The sequence below is a fragment of the Mauremys mutica genome, chromosome 5 (assembly GCF_020497125.1).
Source record: "Mauremys mutica isolate MM-2020 ecotype Southern chromosome 5, ASM2049712v1, whole genome shotgun sequence".
NCBI classification, from domain to species: domain Eukaryota; kingdom Metazoa; phylum Chordata; order Testudines; family Geoemydidae; genus Mauremys; species Mauremys mutica.
Genome location: NC_059076.1, coordinates 101355894 through 101371283, shown reverse-complemented (window position 1 = coordinate 101371283; position 15390 = coordinate 101355894). Strand labels below are relative to the sequence as shown.

Sequence of the window (15390 nt, the reverse complement as noted above, 5' to 3'; positions counted from 1 at the left end):
TGTCCTACAAAGATGGGAGTGCCTCCTTGAATAACTTCCTGCAGTTATTGGAGCTTAAGTTACACATCAAATTTTATATATTTCTTCGTAGAGTTTTATCATTCAGTATAAAAACCCATTGTCAAAATATATTAAGTGAAACAATTTAAAACAGCACCACATAAAACATTCAGTTTCAAAAAGACAGTGAGAAATTATTAGGGAATATTATTGATAATTGTCTGATATAAAGGCTGGGACTAACTTTTATTATTTCTGTGATATATATATTGTGTGTGTGTGTGTGTGTATTATGCTAAATAATTACAGCAGAAACAACTTTATAGGTGAGAGATGCTTCCTGTTTAGAGCACAGAATCTTTGGAACTTGGCTGCAGGCAAGCACTCACTATGTGTCCCATAACAAGTAGTTTAGTTAAGGTGCTCTTGCAGTTTAACTGCACCTACTCCCAGTAGTAATCGGTGTGTATGTGTAACTGTGGGCTGCTACTGTGAGTAGTTCTGAGCATACTGAAGTTGAGGTTGGCACCAAGTTGATCTGTCTATATCCAAAATTCACCTAGCCAGCTACACCCCTACTGTGGTTTAAGGTCAGGATTTGAAAAGTGTATAGGTTAGTTTTGCTTCACTTTCCTGCTATATTGCAAATACATTCATGTTTACTATATTCTGTACAACACTGGTTAATTAGAGGTAGTATAGTAGACAATATTTTGGCTGGTTATCTTGAGCGCATCTCTTGGGTACATTAAGTACTTTTGTGTGTTTCTTTGGGCTGGCTATCCCTGGAAATGGAGATGGCGAGAGAAGGGATGGTGGTTCTATGCTTTTTAGTACAAAGTTTTTTAAATACAGTGCAATATTTTTAAAATTTAGGCCTGGTCTACACTACAGAGTTAGGTCGACGCCAGGCAGACCTAACTATGTAAGTACACCTCTACCCCGATATAACGCGGTCGTGGGGAGCCAAAAATCCCTACCGCGTTATAGGTGAAATGCCGTTATATCAGGGTAGTGGTGGCAGGGCTGCAGCAGTGATTTAAAGGGCCCGGGGCTCCCCACAGCAGCTGGAGCCCCGGGTCCTTTAAATCGCTAGCGAGCCCCGCTGCCGCAGCCCGGTGTAGCAGCGGCAGGACTCCGGCAGTGATTTAAAGAGCCCTGTACTCCCCGCAGCAGCCGGAGTCCCGGACCCTTTAAAACGCCGCCGGAGTCCCATTGCTACCGCACTATATGTGAACCCGTGTTATATCGGGTTGCGTTATAGCAGGGTAGAGGTGTATCTACACTAAAATTTTGCTCTCGCCAATGTAACTGCCTTGCTATGCTGACTTAATAACGCCATGTTCACAAGAGGCATAAAGTCAGTGTAGACACTGTGCTGCTTACATCAACTGTTACTGGCTATTGGAAGCCACCCCACAATGCCCCGTGCTGACAGTGCAATCAGTATAAGTACTCTTGATGAGAACACAGACTGCTGACACAATGAACAAAGTGTAGACATGCACAAGCAATGTAATTACTGCAAAGTCTGTATGCCGATGTAAGTTAAGTCGACTTAGTTTTGCAGTGTAGACATGCCCTTATTGTGTCAGACTAAATTCATAGGGCTTTCTTATGGCTCTGAGCCAAGGCCTTCCGTTGAGTAGTGAAGGAGATGCACTGTTTTAACAGGGACCCCAGAGGCATTACACCTGCAGAATAGAAGTGTAATCATTATGTCTTGAGGGATGAGCTTAGGGACAGCATTAGCTATGACTATTCTTGAACTCTAGAGCTGCTCTGCAGCTGTACACTGGCTTCTTCTGGGAGGTACATTGGATGTGTGTGGGGAAAATGTGCATGCCCCACTAAAGCCATACCTTATGTACCATCTTTCCACAGGGCAGGTTCTGTAACCTTAAAAATACAATAGTGCCGTTTAAAATAATTAAGTCTTAGTTTGAAAAAGTATTTGTTTAAAAACTATTAAACTATGACAAACATTTGCAGGATGAGGGGAGAATGCATAGGGGGATATTTAGGTCCAACCCCCCACCTATTGAACTTTGGGACTTACGTAGCGCTTTAACTAAATTGCCACAACGCTGAAAGAGGTGTGTAATTTAAACCCCTGTTTTACAGATGTGGAAACTGAAAATTTTGACTCGAACCTCCTTGTGTTTCAGACTTGAATGTATAGAGTTAGCCACTCAAAAAAGTGGCCTGACTTTCAGATGTGGCTTCTTTCTGAGCTTTTAACTTTGGTTACTTTTGCCTGATGGCATCCTAGTCTCCTAATATGTCACAAAGGGTGCTTCTTTAATACGCAAAGTTGGATTTCTTGTATGACACATCTGTTTGGAACACCTCTCAGTAGCAGGAAGTGAAATGACTTGGTCAGGGACTGCAGTATCCACCATCCCTTAGCTGATCTCAGTGCTGGAATTCATTTGTTAGCCAACTAATATTGATCAGTCTTGAATTAACATTGTTCAGATGTTGAACTACCCTTTATTTGAGTGAAGTGGTTATTGTTATGGCTTTCTATGAAATGTATAGTAGAGGCTGAGTATTTGGCACATTAGATGTTATGAAAAACATTTAGACTAGGATGTTTGCCAATTCCCTTAATCTGTCTGGAACAGTCATTTGTTTTAATAAACCACCTTGGGAGATTGCTATCCTGGCCAGTGCCCTAGGTACAGTGACCCACTCCTCTGACAGTTCCAACTGCATGGGGTAGAAGTGGCAGCTAGCTGCCTGCCACGGGAATAGGCAGCCAGCAAAAAACAGAGGAGAGGTCTGCTGAGCGGCAAGGAGATGAATGGCCTCCCCCCAAGTAAAAGCTGAAAGGTCGGCCCTGGGGGACAACAAAGGAAAACAAGCCATGGGGACAAGGAGATGGTGGGAAGTTTTATGGAGGCTCAAGTGAGAGAAAGGGTCAAGAGTGAATCCACGGGGAAATGCTTAGAACAGACAAAAGAAGGAGGCCCAACTCTCCTCCCCTACGCTCTTGGATGATTCTTTCCAATAAGCTAAGTATCTGGGACACACTGGCTGGTTTAATATACGTTCTGGGAATTGTAGGTGGCTGTAGTTTTTTGGGTTACTTTGGGTTTTTTTGTGCATGTATGGGGGATTCCACCTTTCTAAGAGGAAAACATCCTAAAATTCACCTGGTTGCAGATACAATCTTCTGGCAACAAGGAAGAAGCCCCCAGAGACTTGGCAACAATTTTGCAATTTAAACATTATATATTGGCCCATGTCCAGTCTCATGAAAAATCCTGAACAGCTGTTTCACCTTAAAATTAGTGCCTGTCTGGGAAAAAGTTTCCTGTTCAAACCTGGCAGTGCTTCTCGGCAGCTACAGGGTTACTGCTACAAAACTGGTCTACAGCTAAATGTACATCAAAATGTACTCCAGTAACCTCATTTTTATAGCTTGAGATGCATTGCCTTTAAAGTACTGTGTACATCTAACAACACTTTTAAAAAATATATGTGGGTGTTCGGTCAGCTTCCAGGCCTGCCTTTCGATTTCACTGCAGTTTCGTCACATAACTTTGATTAAATTGACATGTGCTAAGGTTATGGGAAAACTGATTTTTTGTAGAATCATACAACCATAGGGTTAGAAGGGACCGCAAGTGTCATCTTGTCTAACCCTCTGCCAAGATACAGGATTTGCTGTGAGTATAGTTTTGCTATTGTCTAGTTAAATGCAGGTCCTTTAATTTTTCCTTTGCCTCGTAAACAGAACAAAATTCCAATTCAGTATTTTACAATGCTATAAATTTAATAGTAAGTGCAAGTCCAACTTTGCATCATTTTTTTTCTCTCATGCAAAATGTGGTGTGTATTGTACTATTGTAATTTAAATCTACATTGAGTCAAAGTATGGAATGGAATAAATTTTGAGATTTCTCATACCCAAGGAACATTTTTTTAGTTGGAACAAATTTGCCATAATGTTTCTTGAAGCTAAATGTAATCCTCTTTTTATTTAACTGTTTTTAGATTGGGCAATCTGCAGTTTATCTCATCAGTCCTGACACGAAAAAAGTAGCACTTGAGAAAAGTTTCAAGGAAATATCCTTTTGCTCTCAGGTAAGTGCATTAATTTTTATGGTGGTTCTGCTATTCATGAATACTCATTGATTCTCCCCTCCCCATTCGTTCCAAGTGGATCCCCACATGTCATGGGTGAGTAGACGCCTTGGCAGTCTGTAATGTTGTAAGGCCTTCATTTCTTGTTTAATGTTTAGCCTTGTAATGTCTGAGGTCAAGATTATCTTTGTGCAGTAAAAAAATAAGTGGACTGAATATCCTGTCAAGTTCTGCTTTCAGATTCCAGAAGACATGATTCACTGCTGTGCATGTTCAGGGTTCCCTCGGCTGTATGTGTGTTGTGCAGTGCGTTATCAGTCACTGAAATAGACTTCGTAAACAGTACTTTAGAGTTAATTGAACACTCTTCATAAATAACAGTCAAACTCAGGTTCCTTTTACTTTGTAGGCCATACAGATATATACAGTTATTGCACTCAGCTCATAGTAAGGGGGTACAGAGATACACTACCCCAGTAGGAGCTTGTGAAGGCAGATGGTATGCCTCCAGGGTTATAGAGGGAAGATGGAGGTTGTTTACTGTAGTGCAATAATCCCCAAACTTTTGGGGGTCGCGCCGCCCCTTACTCCAGTCCGCGCACCTCCGAGGCCGGGAGTGGCTGCGGCTCTGGGGGTGGGGAGGTGTGTGGACAGAGGAAGGGGGGGCGAGGCTGGGGCCACCGCCGGGGGTGGGTCTGAGCCGAGGCTGGGGGTGGAGGCCAGAGCAGAGCCACAGCCGGGCTGTAGTGGGGGCTGGCAGCTGGGCCCATGGCCAGGTGCTGCTCTGCCCCTAGCCTTGGCCTGGGGCCAGGAACAGAGCCGAGGCTGGGGATGGGGTCAGGCACGGGGATGAGAGCTGGGGATGTAGCTGAGGCAAGACCAAAGCACAGCTAGGGCGGGGAGGGGCTGGGTGGCGCCGCTCCCTCCCCATCCCTTATAGAGGCTGGCCTGAGCCTTCCACGCCCCCTGGATGTTCCTCCATGCCCCCCTGGGGGGGGGTGCGCCCCACAGTTTGGGGAACTTTGCTGTAGTGCAACTGATTCTACCTCTGTATAGAATCAGCTTTACTGGCCATCGCAGAAGAGCACAACTGTGGCCCTGCCTCTTTTGAGGAGACTAGTGTGAATTCAGAGAAGACTTTGCACTCAGGAGAGCATGTTTGATACTATATGTTTATACTGTGACAGAGTCTAGGAGCCCAGTCATGGAGCAGGACCCCATTGCGCTAGGCGCTGTACATACACAGAACAAAAAGACGGTCTCTGCCCCAAATAGCTTACAATCTAAATACCAGATAAGAGGGGATCGGTGGAATAAAAAAACAGACAGGTTCACAAAGAAATAATGAGATAACACTGGTCAGCATGATTGACAGCGATATCAGCAATGCTTAATTTTTGCCAGGGCTGAGCCACGGCACCTCTACGTTGGCAGTTCATAGTCCCAGCACATCGGTGCTTGCCGTGTCAGTTATGAAAGTAAAAAAATTGCTTGAGCCCTGGCACCTCTTTCATTAGTAATTAAGCACTGGATATCAGCACAGCAGCTGCTCGACCGTTGTCAAAACTTTTTGCAGGCATCACAGCAAAGGGGCGTTTTAAGGAGACACTTGAAGGAGGACAGTGAGGTAGTTTTGTGCAGGTTTACAGGGAACTCCCATGGGTGAAGGGCAGCAGGGGAGGAGAAATCCAAAGGCGTTTGTTTTAAAATGTAACAAATGAGTGACACAGGCTGGCATCATTGGCAGGGGAGAGGCAAGACCTCTCAACAGTGTTGGAGAGATGGAGGATGGAGTGGGAATAGGCCATGAAGGGCTTTGAAAATGAAGACAAATAGTTAATTCATTATGATGGAGAAGGAAAGCTAGTGGAGAGATGCAAAAAGAGGGTGAGATGGTTTAAAGTGACAAATGAGAAAATGGCTATCATTGTGCCTGGGCCAGTGTGGGCATGCAAAAGGGGGCTCCTTGCGCCCTTTCCTCTACTTTCCTTGCACACCTGTTAGGTGTATGTGCACTAATTATAAAAATAATAGTGCTAATGTAACTATTGACACTATGTTGATTAAAAAGCCATTAAAGAAAACTTCCCTGATCACAGGAGAACCTGAACCCTGACCTTCCCTCAGGTTACTTTTTCAGCCAGAATCCTGAGTTATTTGATAGACCAGCAGAGGAAGTAAATTCCTGACTTCAGGGTCCCCTCAGGCCTGAAGAATGCTTTACTGGCTAGGTGGTTTGTCAGTTAGGGATACTGGACATATACAGCTTCTCTTCATCTCACTAGGAGAGGGGAGGGAGCAGATAACTCCACTCTCACATCCATGTGTGGCCAGCCACAGAGCAGTATCACAGTTGGGGCTGTGCATGGGATGGAGGTGGCAAATTCCACGCCTGCCCAAGGCTTGCAGTTTGGGAAGACAATGCCCGTTGTGCCTTCCCCCGAAACTATGCTAATGCTTGGAGCCTGTTGGCACCGACTCCTGACTCTGCTGTTAGTGCTGGGACATGGCTGCCACTATGATACAAGGCAGGAGGGTAAGGTTGCCTGTCTCAGTTGCTCTGCTCTGCCTGCTGTGTTCTTGTTCTTAGAAGCAATTGGGATACTGAAACAAACACATGCTCTCAAAGTGGAATCCTGATTACTTTAATACTCTGCCTTGCTCGCAGGTATTATTAGTCTTGTGAGTGTGGCAGAGTTTATAGTGATGCAAGACTCCTACTAATCCAGCCCTGATCCAGCCAAACACGTAAGCCTATGTTTAACCTTGAGGTCCCCTTGAATTCATGGGAATACATGGGTGCTTAAACTAAGCAGATGCTTTGTGCTTTTCTGGTTAGGTGATGAGAGGCCTGGGAGGCCTTATGTTTCACTGCCCTTACCACTCAAAACCAAAGATATAGGGTGGCTGCGTTTGTGGTTATGATTAAGGTGAAAGTTGTGAATTTGTTAGTGGATTGCTCTGCAGAATAGTTGGCATGTTAATAGTGTTACAGCCCATGTTAGTGAGCTCATGTATGTTTGGGGAGCTTTAAGAAAACAAGCTGGGGTACGTTCTAGCTCAGAGGAGGGCAAACTTTTTGGCCTGAGGGCTGCTTCGGGTTTTGTAAATTGTATGGAGGGATGGTTAGGGGAGGGGGCCGTGGTCCGACTCTCACCTTCTATCTCCCCCTCCCCTCCTAGGACTCCTGCCCCATCCAACACCCCCGTTCCCTGAGGACCCCTCTGGGACCCTTGCCCCATCCACACACCCCTGCTCTCTGTCCCCGACTGCCCCCGGATCCCCGCTGCCCCATCCCGCCCCGCCTCTCATTCCTGACAGCCCCCCTGGTACCCTACCCCATACAGCCACCCCTTCTCTCTGTCCCCTGACTGTCCTTGGAACCCCTGCCCCTGATTGCCCCCTGCCACCCCATCCAACCTCCCCATCTTCCTGACTGCCCCCGGGACCCCTGCCCCCATTCAACGCCCTGTTTTCCCCCCGACCACCATCCACATCCCCGCCCCCTGACCACCACCCCAAACTCCCCTGCCCTCTATCCAAGCCCCCCTACTCCCTGTCCCCTTACCGCGCTGCCTGGAGCACTGGTGGCTGTCGGCACTACAGCCGCGCTGCCAGGCTCGAGCTGGGCCACGCTGCTGCTGCCACCACCACCACGCAGGGGTCAGGCCGGGCTCTGCAGCTGCGCTGCCCCAGGAGCTCACAGCCCTGCCACCCAGAGCATTGCGCCGGTGGCAGAGCGAGCGAGCTGAGGCTGCAGGGGAGGGGGGATAGCTGGGGAGGGGCCGGGGGCTAGCCTCCCTGGCTAGGAACTTTGGGGCTGGGCAGGATGGTCCCGCGGGCCATAGTTTGCCCACCCCTCTTCTAGCTACTTGGTGAAGGGACACATGCTGTGCTTGCTGCATTAGTCAGCAATTCTTTTTGAAAAACTAGGCATTTTTTTAAAGTGTTTGTAATGAAGTGAAGGACACTACCTACTGAAGGAGGACTGCTGGTGCCACCTTAGCACGTTTCTGAAGTTTGTTTCTTTGTAAAGATGGAGATCAAATAGTGCTCCTTCCTTACACCAGAAAATTATTATACACCTCTACCACGTTATACGTGAAAACGCGTTATATCGAACTTGCTTTGATCCACCTGAGTGCACAGCCCCGCCCCCCGGAGCACTGCTTTACCGCGTTATATCCAAATTCGTGTTATAGCGGGTCACGTTATATGGAAGTAGAGATGTATATTGAAAATGACTTGAGGTATTGTTCCATCTGAAGCATGGTAAGGGATATGTCTGCTAAAATAATTCTGGAAGTGTCAGGAGAGACCTGCTCCAACAGTCCATCAAGAAATAGAACTGATTCTCTTTTAAAATGAATAAACAAGATGTGTCCCATAACCATAAAATAGGCTTTAAGACCAATCTAGAAATTGAAGAGTACTGTGGCCTCTGAATCCAACAGTCTTCGCTATAAACTGTCTACCCAAACTTGTAGATAATAACATAGGAACATAGGAGTCCCTATATCACTGTTTTTTGTAATTCATCAAGTTCAGAAAACTGCTTCCAGGAGCAGAAAAATACTTGATTCTTCTGAGAGACTTGTCTGTGGAGGGCAGGAGAGGGTTATAAAGGATTCCTTCGTGCCTGCTGTGGGTAATCTACTTATGCTTTAACATATTCCAAAGAATACGGACTAATTCCAAAGCAAATCCTATTTAGCAGATTATTCAGAATCAGTATAGAATTTCCATTTTCCCAGATTTAAGAACTCACTCAGACTCATGAAGAGATTTTACAAGAATAAAATTTCATGAAGTGTGCAACATTCTGAGTAACCAACAGAAAATTTTTTTGAGTTTCATCTTGATCTTGCTAATGCTGGTATACAGTGGGAGTAAACCCTCTTGACGTCAATGGAGTTGCAAATATATATAAAGGAGGTCAAAATCAAGCCTTATTATATTTTCTGGAACACACATTTTCTGGAACTGACATTCAGATATTATAACAGTGGGCTCTGCAGTATACACCGTAAGAGAGCTAGACTGGGCATTTATAGGAAATTAGAATTTAAGAACCCGAGGCCTCTAGATCATTTAATTATCTTTCTAATTAATATCTTCTGTTGAAATATTAATGCCAAATGTTTGCCTTTGTCATAATACTTTTTCCAAGTGATATGAGTATGCAACCATCGTATTATGAGAAATTGGATATCTACATGTATATTAAGTTATTTTTCTTTATTCAGTTGGCGCTTGATGGAAGGTTATTAATATTTATAGCAAGGAGATTGTGCTGTTCACATTACTTTAGGATGACTGGCCTGGCTCTGCTACATATACCTGCTCTCGTTTTTGGTGCTCCTGGCCAATATGTGTCCAAAAAATATTCACATTTTATGATTTTGGTATCCTCATGATAGAGTGACAATCTTGAGTATTTGACATGATAGGGAACACCAGAGAAATGTCATGTTTGCTAATATCCAGATTAGTTATAACTGACTGAAACTCACGTTTTTCTTGTGAATCTGCTCCTGATTTTTGGTTTTACAAATCAAATGCCTCTTTTCTACTATCCTTAATGGAAGGTTCACTTTAATATGCAAAACCCAATTGTGGCATGACGCCTACATGAAATTGACCAACTAATAACGGATAGGTAGAGATACAGATAAATTTGTATTTATGAAATAAATTGCACAAAATGTGATTATATTTCTCTCTTGCAGCCTTTGTACACTACTTATCAGAAGCTCTGATCTTTCAAAGCCTTTTGCGCATGCTGAATTTTGTAGCTGCGCTGAATTCAGCGGAACTATTCAAATCGAGTAAAGTTAAGCACAGAAATAAATCTTTGCAGTATTGGGGCCATCACATTGTGGGTACTGCCAGAATAATTTAATATGGGTTTTGTTTCCGATTCTTGGGCCTGATTCTGCAACCTTTCCTCTTTCTGAGATATATGTACTAACAATAGTAGTACAATTGAGTAGTAAGTACTAATGAATTTGAGGAAGAGTCACTGAATTAAGTCCCTAGAGTGGATGCAATCTCTTTGGAGGAGTTTTAACATTTACTGCTGTACATTGGAGATGAAACTTAATCTGGTCTGGTCATGTGGTCATGCACTTGTCTGTCCATGCAGGTTCTTCCCCAACAGATCCATTACAGTTTGTTACATTTGTAAATGAGTATTTATTATTTAAATATATTTAAAAGATGCTTTAGTGGGGTAGATGGTTTTTATATGGATGGAATGAGATATTTGGTTTACTATGGTGCTGTGATGCTGTTGGACATCTGTCTAATGTGTTGGTGTGATAATTATACGTATGAAATCAACTTGTAAACATGACTGAGTCTTTTGTTACTACTTCTTTTGTGCCAGGGTATTAGACATGTGGATCACTTTGGGTTCATCTGTAGAGAGTCTTCAGGAAATGGTGGTTGCTACTTTGTCTGCTACGTGTTTCAGTGCACAGATGAAGCCCTGGTAAGAGACGCTAATTAAAGGTCTGATATCATAAGGTGCTAAGTTTTTTTGTTGTTGTTTGCTCTCAACTTCCATTGCATTTATAAAAATTTAATTGTTTTTAAGATAGAAAACCGTTTGAGAAACTGAATTTTTGTTGAAGGAAGAGGTTAGAATATATATCCTATTCAAAATAAATATAACCTCCTACACTGGCATATCTGGAGTGGTCAGAGGCCATAGAGCACTTCATACTTCACCAAGCATTAAGTCAAGTTGTATATCATGGGGTTTTGTTTGTTTGTTTGTTTTTAAAAGTAGAATTCCCATTAAAATGAATGGAGAGGTTTGATTACATTCAGTAGGTATATCAGTTTTGAAAGCCAAACCCACAACCAGAAGGTCAGTATCTCAGGGGATGCCCTGCACATTATCCTAACATAATCCCAGAACAATGAAGGTATCCTTTTTAAAGAGACTGACTTTGTTGGGTTGAAAACAACACCAGCTTAGTGTAGCAGAAATCACTTGTAATTCGTTAGCCTTGATTTCCTCTCTTGTTCTTGTTAGGTTGATGAAATCATGATGACTTTGAAACAGGCTTTCACTGTAGCTGCTGTGCAACAAACCTCCAAAGCTCAGCTCCAACTTTGTGAGGGATGCCCTATGCAATGCCTGCATAAACTCTGTGAAAAGATCGAAGGTAAGTATTAAGCAATGTTGACAATGAAACCTCTTGAAAATGTATTCTTTCTAACTTACTTACCAGAGCAATATTTTTATGTGTGAACATTGATCTAAAGGAATACACAGTTTTTAAACCCAGGACTGTATTAACTTTGGACACTTGAAGCCTGGTCAATTAATTAAGAAATAACTTCAATACAGTATAAGATCAGAGTACTAGTATCAAGAATGATCAAATAAAAGCTAAATTGATTCATACTGTGTATTTACTTAATTTTTAAAAAGAAATAAAAGTTAAATATAATTGCATTGAAAATTACTTGGTTCTTGAATTTATAAACAATAAAAAAAATTGGAAATAATTTTTGAACGAACTTTTAAGGAATATTCTGCCCTAGCTGAGAACTGCATGTCCTGTTAATGAACTGAGTCAGATAGAGGTGGTGTTCTGCTATCAAGCATGATCTCAAAGGGTGGATCCTTTTAATGTGTTTGACCTGTACTTCTGGTAGAAAACAAAGTAATTGCAGCTTACATCTATTGTACAGAAAGTGGCAAAGACATGAGGTCAGGAACATTTTGCATTTCAGCAAGTTTCACAGCTAAGAATTTAGCCATTTAAAGTAGGGCTGGGGTGAATGAGAGACAGCAGCAGCTGTCAGATCAATGAAAAGCCACAGTATCTTGTTGGACCAAGACATATCTGGTACTAATCTGTAGGAACAGGAGAGTTTCCAGAACTACACTACCCTGTACTTTTTTTTTTTGGCCTTCAGCTAGCTATGATTCTGAGAGCACTGAAAGGACAATTGAGTCTGATTGAATATTATTGTCCACCTCCAGCTTGATGGGGAAGTATATACACCCAACAATCAGATGCTTAACAAGTATAGAAACCTGTTGGTGCTAAAAAAAATCTAGAAAAAGAATTTAATCAAGAATAAGAAAAAGAAGAACTAATGAGAGCCACAGGATTGTATGCTTTTAAATATCAGTAAACGAATTTAGCAAAAGAAAAAAGCTGGAGAATACAGTATTTCATGTATCTTGGCAAAACTCTTGAAGAGGCAAATTATAAAGCGAGGCATATAAATGAGAAAATAGTTAATAGCAAATATATTTAAAAAAAACCCAAACTCCCAAAACCTATACTGCATAAAACCTCAATAAGGAGTCTGTTGATAAGCCACAGCAGAATCTAGGTTCATTCTGTGTTACATGATCATGCAATCTTCTAGGTCAGCTAAGAAGCCTAATCCTGCACTTTATTCCAGCAAAACTCATTGTTGCAAAAGATTTCATTTCCTCATTTCATATGTACTACAGCACCCATCTGCTAAAGCTAATGCAGATAACTCATTTAAATAGCAATGATTATACCTCTTATTTAAACTTCTGTGCATATCATATGATTAGTGTATTGTATCAGTTTAAAGCTTGCTTATTACAATACTTGTTCGTTTTTTTCTTGGTTCATCCCTTATTAGGACTACATCCTTCTAAAACTAAACTAGAACTCCAGAAGCATCTAACAACACTAAATAACCAGGAGCAGGCTGCTCTTTTTGAGCAGGTTCAGGTAATATGTATTTTTTGTTTGCGTGTTTTTGTTTCTAAATTAAAAGTTATATTGCTACGGTCTTTATTTACAATCTGTATCCAGCATGAAAGCTTTTATTTTCCTGAGAATTGTTCTTCAGCTTCTTACAGTATTCAGTGACAATCTGGAAATCTCCATTTGTTTTAAATTCTGGGTCATTCACTGTTGTTTCTAGGGCTGATCAGATCTTCAGACTAAACTGTGTTTTTCTGATGGAAAACTGGATTTTTGACTAATGAAATTTTTACAAAAAATGTCTGTAGAGAATTTTACTTTTCATGAAAGAAACAAGTACCAGAACGTTCAATTTGGAGATGTGAAACATTGTTTTGATACTTATGATCAAACAAAACGTTTTGATGTTCCTGAATTGATACTTCATTTCAGCTTGGTTTTTTTTTTCAACCTGAATCTAAATTAGGGCTGTCAAGCAATTAAAAAAATTAATAGTGATTAATAGCACAATTAATCACGTTGCTAAACAGTAATAGAATATCATTTATTTAAATATTTTGTATGTTTTCTACATTTTCAAATATATTGATTTCAGTTACAACACAGAATACAAAGTGTGCAGTTTCAGAGTTTTAGTCCGTATCAGCAAAAACAAATTTATCTGGGCATAAATAGAGCCCACTTCATCAGATGAATGTAGTGAAAAATACAGGAACAGGTATAAATACATGAAAGGATTGGGGTTGCTTTACCAAGTGTGAGGTCAGTCTAGCGAGATAAATCAGTTAACAGCAGGAAACTAAGGGAGGAAGAATAACTTTTGAAGTGGTAAGAGAGTGGCCCATTATAGACAGTTGACAAGAAGGTGTGAGTAACAGTAGGGAGAAATTAGTAATGGGAAATTAAGTTTAGGTTTTGTAATGACCCAATAACTCCCAGTCTTTATTCAGGCCTAATCTGACAGTATCCAGTTTGCAAATTAATTCCAGTTCTGCAGCTTCACGTTGGAGTCTGTTTTTGAAGGTTTTTTGTTGAAGAATTGCCACTTTGAGGTCTGTTATTGAGTGACCAGAGAGATTGAAGTGTTCTCCTACTGGTTTTTGAATGTTATGATTCTTGATGTCAGATTTGTGTCCATTTGTTCTTTTGCGTAGAGACTGTCCGGTTTGGCCAATGTACGTGGCAGAGGGGTATTGCTGGCACATGATGGCCTATATCACATTGGTAGATGTGCAGGTGAATGAGCCCTGGATGTAGATGTACATTATGTAGTTAGATCCTATGATGGTGTCCCTTGAATAGATATGTGGACAGAGTACAGTGCTCACTTTATTATTTTTTTTTATTACAAATATTTGCACTATAATAAACAAAAGAAATAGTATTTTTCAGTTCATGTAATACAAATACTGTAGTGAAATCTCTTTATCATGAAAGTTAAACTTACTTATAGAATTATGTAAAAAAAAAAAAACCCTCCATTCAAAAATAAAACAATGTAAAACTTTAGAGTCTACAAGTCCACTCAGTCCTACTTCTTCTTCACCCGGTCACTCAAACAACTTTGGTTACAATTTGAAGGTGATAATGCTGCCCACTTGTTTACAATATCACCTGAAAGTGAGCACAGGCATTTGCATGACATTGTAGCTGGCGTCGCAAGATATTTACGTACCAGATGCGCTAAAGATTCATATGTCCCTTCATGCTTCAACCACCATTCCAGAGAACATGCATCCATGCTGATGACAGATTCTGCTCGATAACAGTCCAAAGCAGTGTGGACTAACACATGTTCATTTTCACCATCTGAGTCAGATACCACCAACAGAAGGTTGATTTTCTTTTTTGGTGGTTCGAGTTTTGTAGTTTCTGCATCAGTGTTTCTCTTTTAAGACTTCTGAAAGCATGCGCCACACCTCATCCTTCTCAGATTTTGGAAGGCACTTCAGATTCTTAAACGTTGGGTCAAGTGCTGTAACTATCTTTAGAAATCTGATACTGGAACTTTCTTTGTGTTTTGTGAAATCTGCAGAGAAAATGTTCTTAAATCAAACAACATCTGCTGAGTCATCATCCGAGACTGCTATAACACAAAATATATGGTCGAATGCGGGTGAAACCACGGAGCAGGAGACATACAATTCTCCTCCAAGGAGTTCAGTCACAAATTTAATTAACACTTTTTTTTTTTTTTTAACAAGCACCTACAGCATGGAAGCATGTCCTCTGGAATGGTGTTTGAAGCATGAAGAGGCATAGGAATGTTTAGCATATCTGGCACATAAATATCTTGCTATGCTGGCTACAAAAGTGCCATGCGAACGCCTGTTCTCACTTTCAGGTGATATTGTAAATAAGAACACACAGCACTATCTCTCATAAATGTAAACAAACTTGTTTCTCTTAGCGATTGGCTGAACGAAAAGTAGGACTGAGTGGACTTGGAGGCTCTAAAGTTTTACATTGTTTTGTTATCGAGTGCAGTTATGTAACAAAACAAAAATCTACATTTGTAAGTTGCACTTTCACGATAAAGAGATTGCACTACAGTACTAGTATGAGGTGAATTGAAAAATACTAT

The 15390-nt window shown here is 41.5% G+C and overlaps 1 protein-coding gene across 6 annotated transcripts in view; it reads left to right on the top strand.

Moving 5' to 3' along the window:
- The window catches only part of TBC1D1 (TBC1 domain family member 1), a 192101-nt gene that overhangs the window by 83709 nt on the left and 93002 nt on the right, over positions 1-15390 (top strand). For all 6 annotated transcript variants that reach the window (XM_045018773.1, XM_045018774.1, XM_045018778.1 and 3 more), the window contains 4 exons: positions 4003-4092; positions 10481-10585; positions 11135-11267; positions 12739-12830. In XM_045018773.1, the coding sequence (XP_044874708.1) occupies positions 4003-4092; positions 10481-10585; positions 11135-11267; positions 12739-12830 (420 nt within the window). The remainder of the gene's footprint in view (positions 1-4002; positions 4093-10480; positions 10586-11134; positions 11268-12738; positions 12831-15390) is intronic.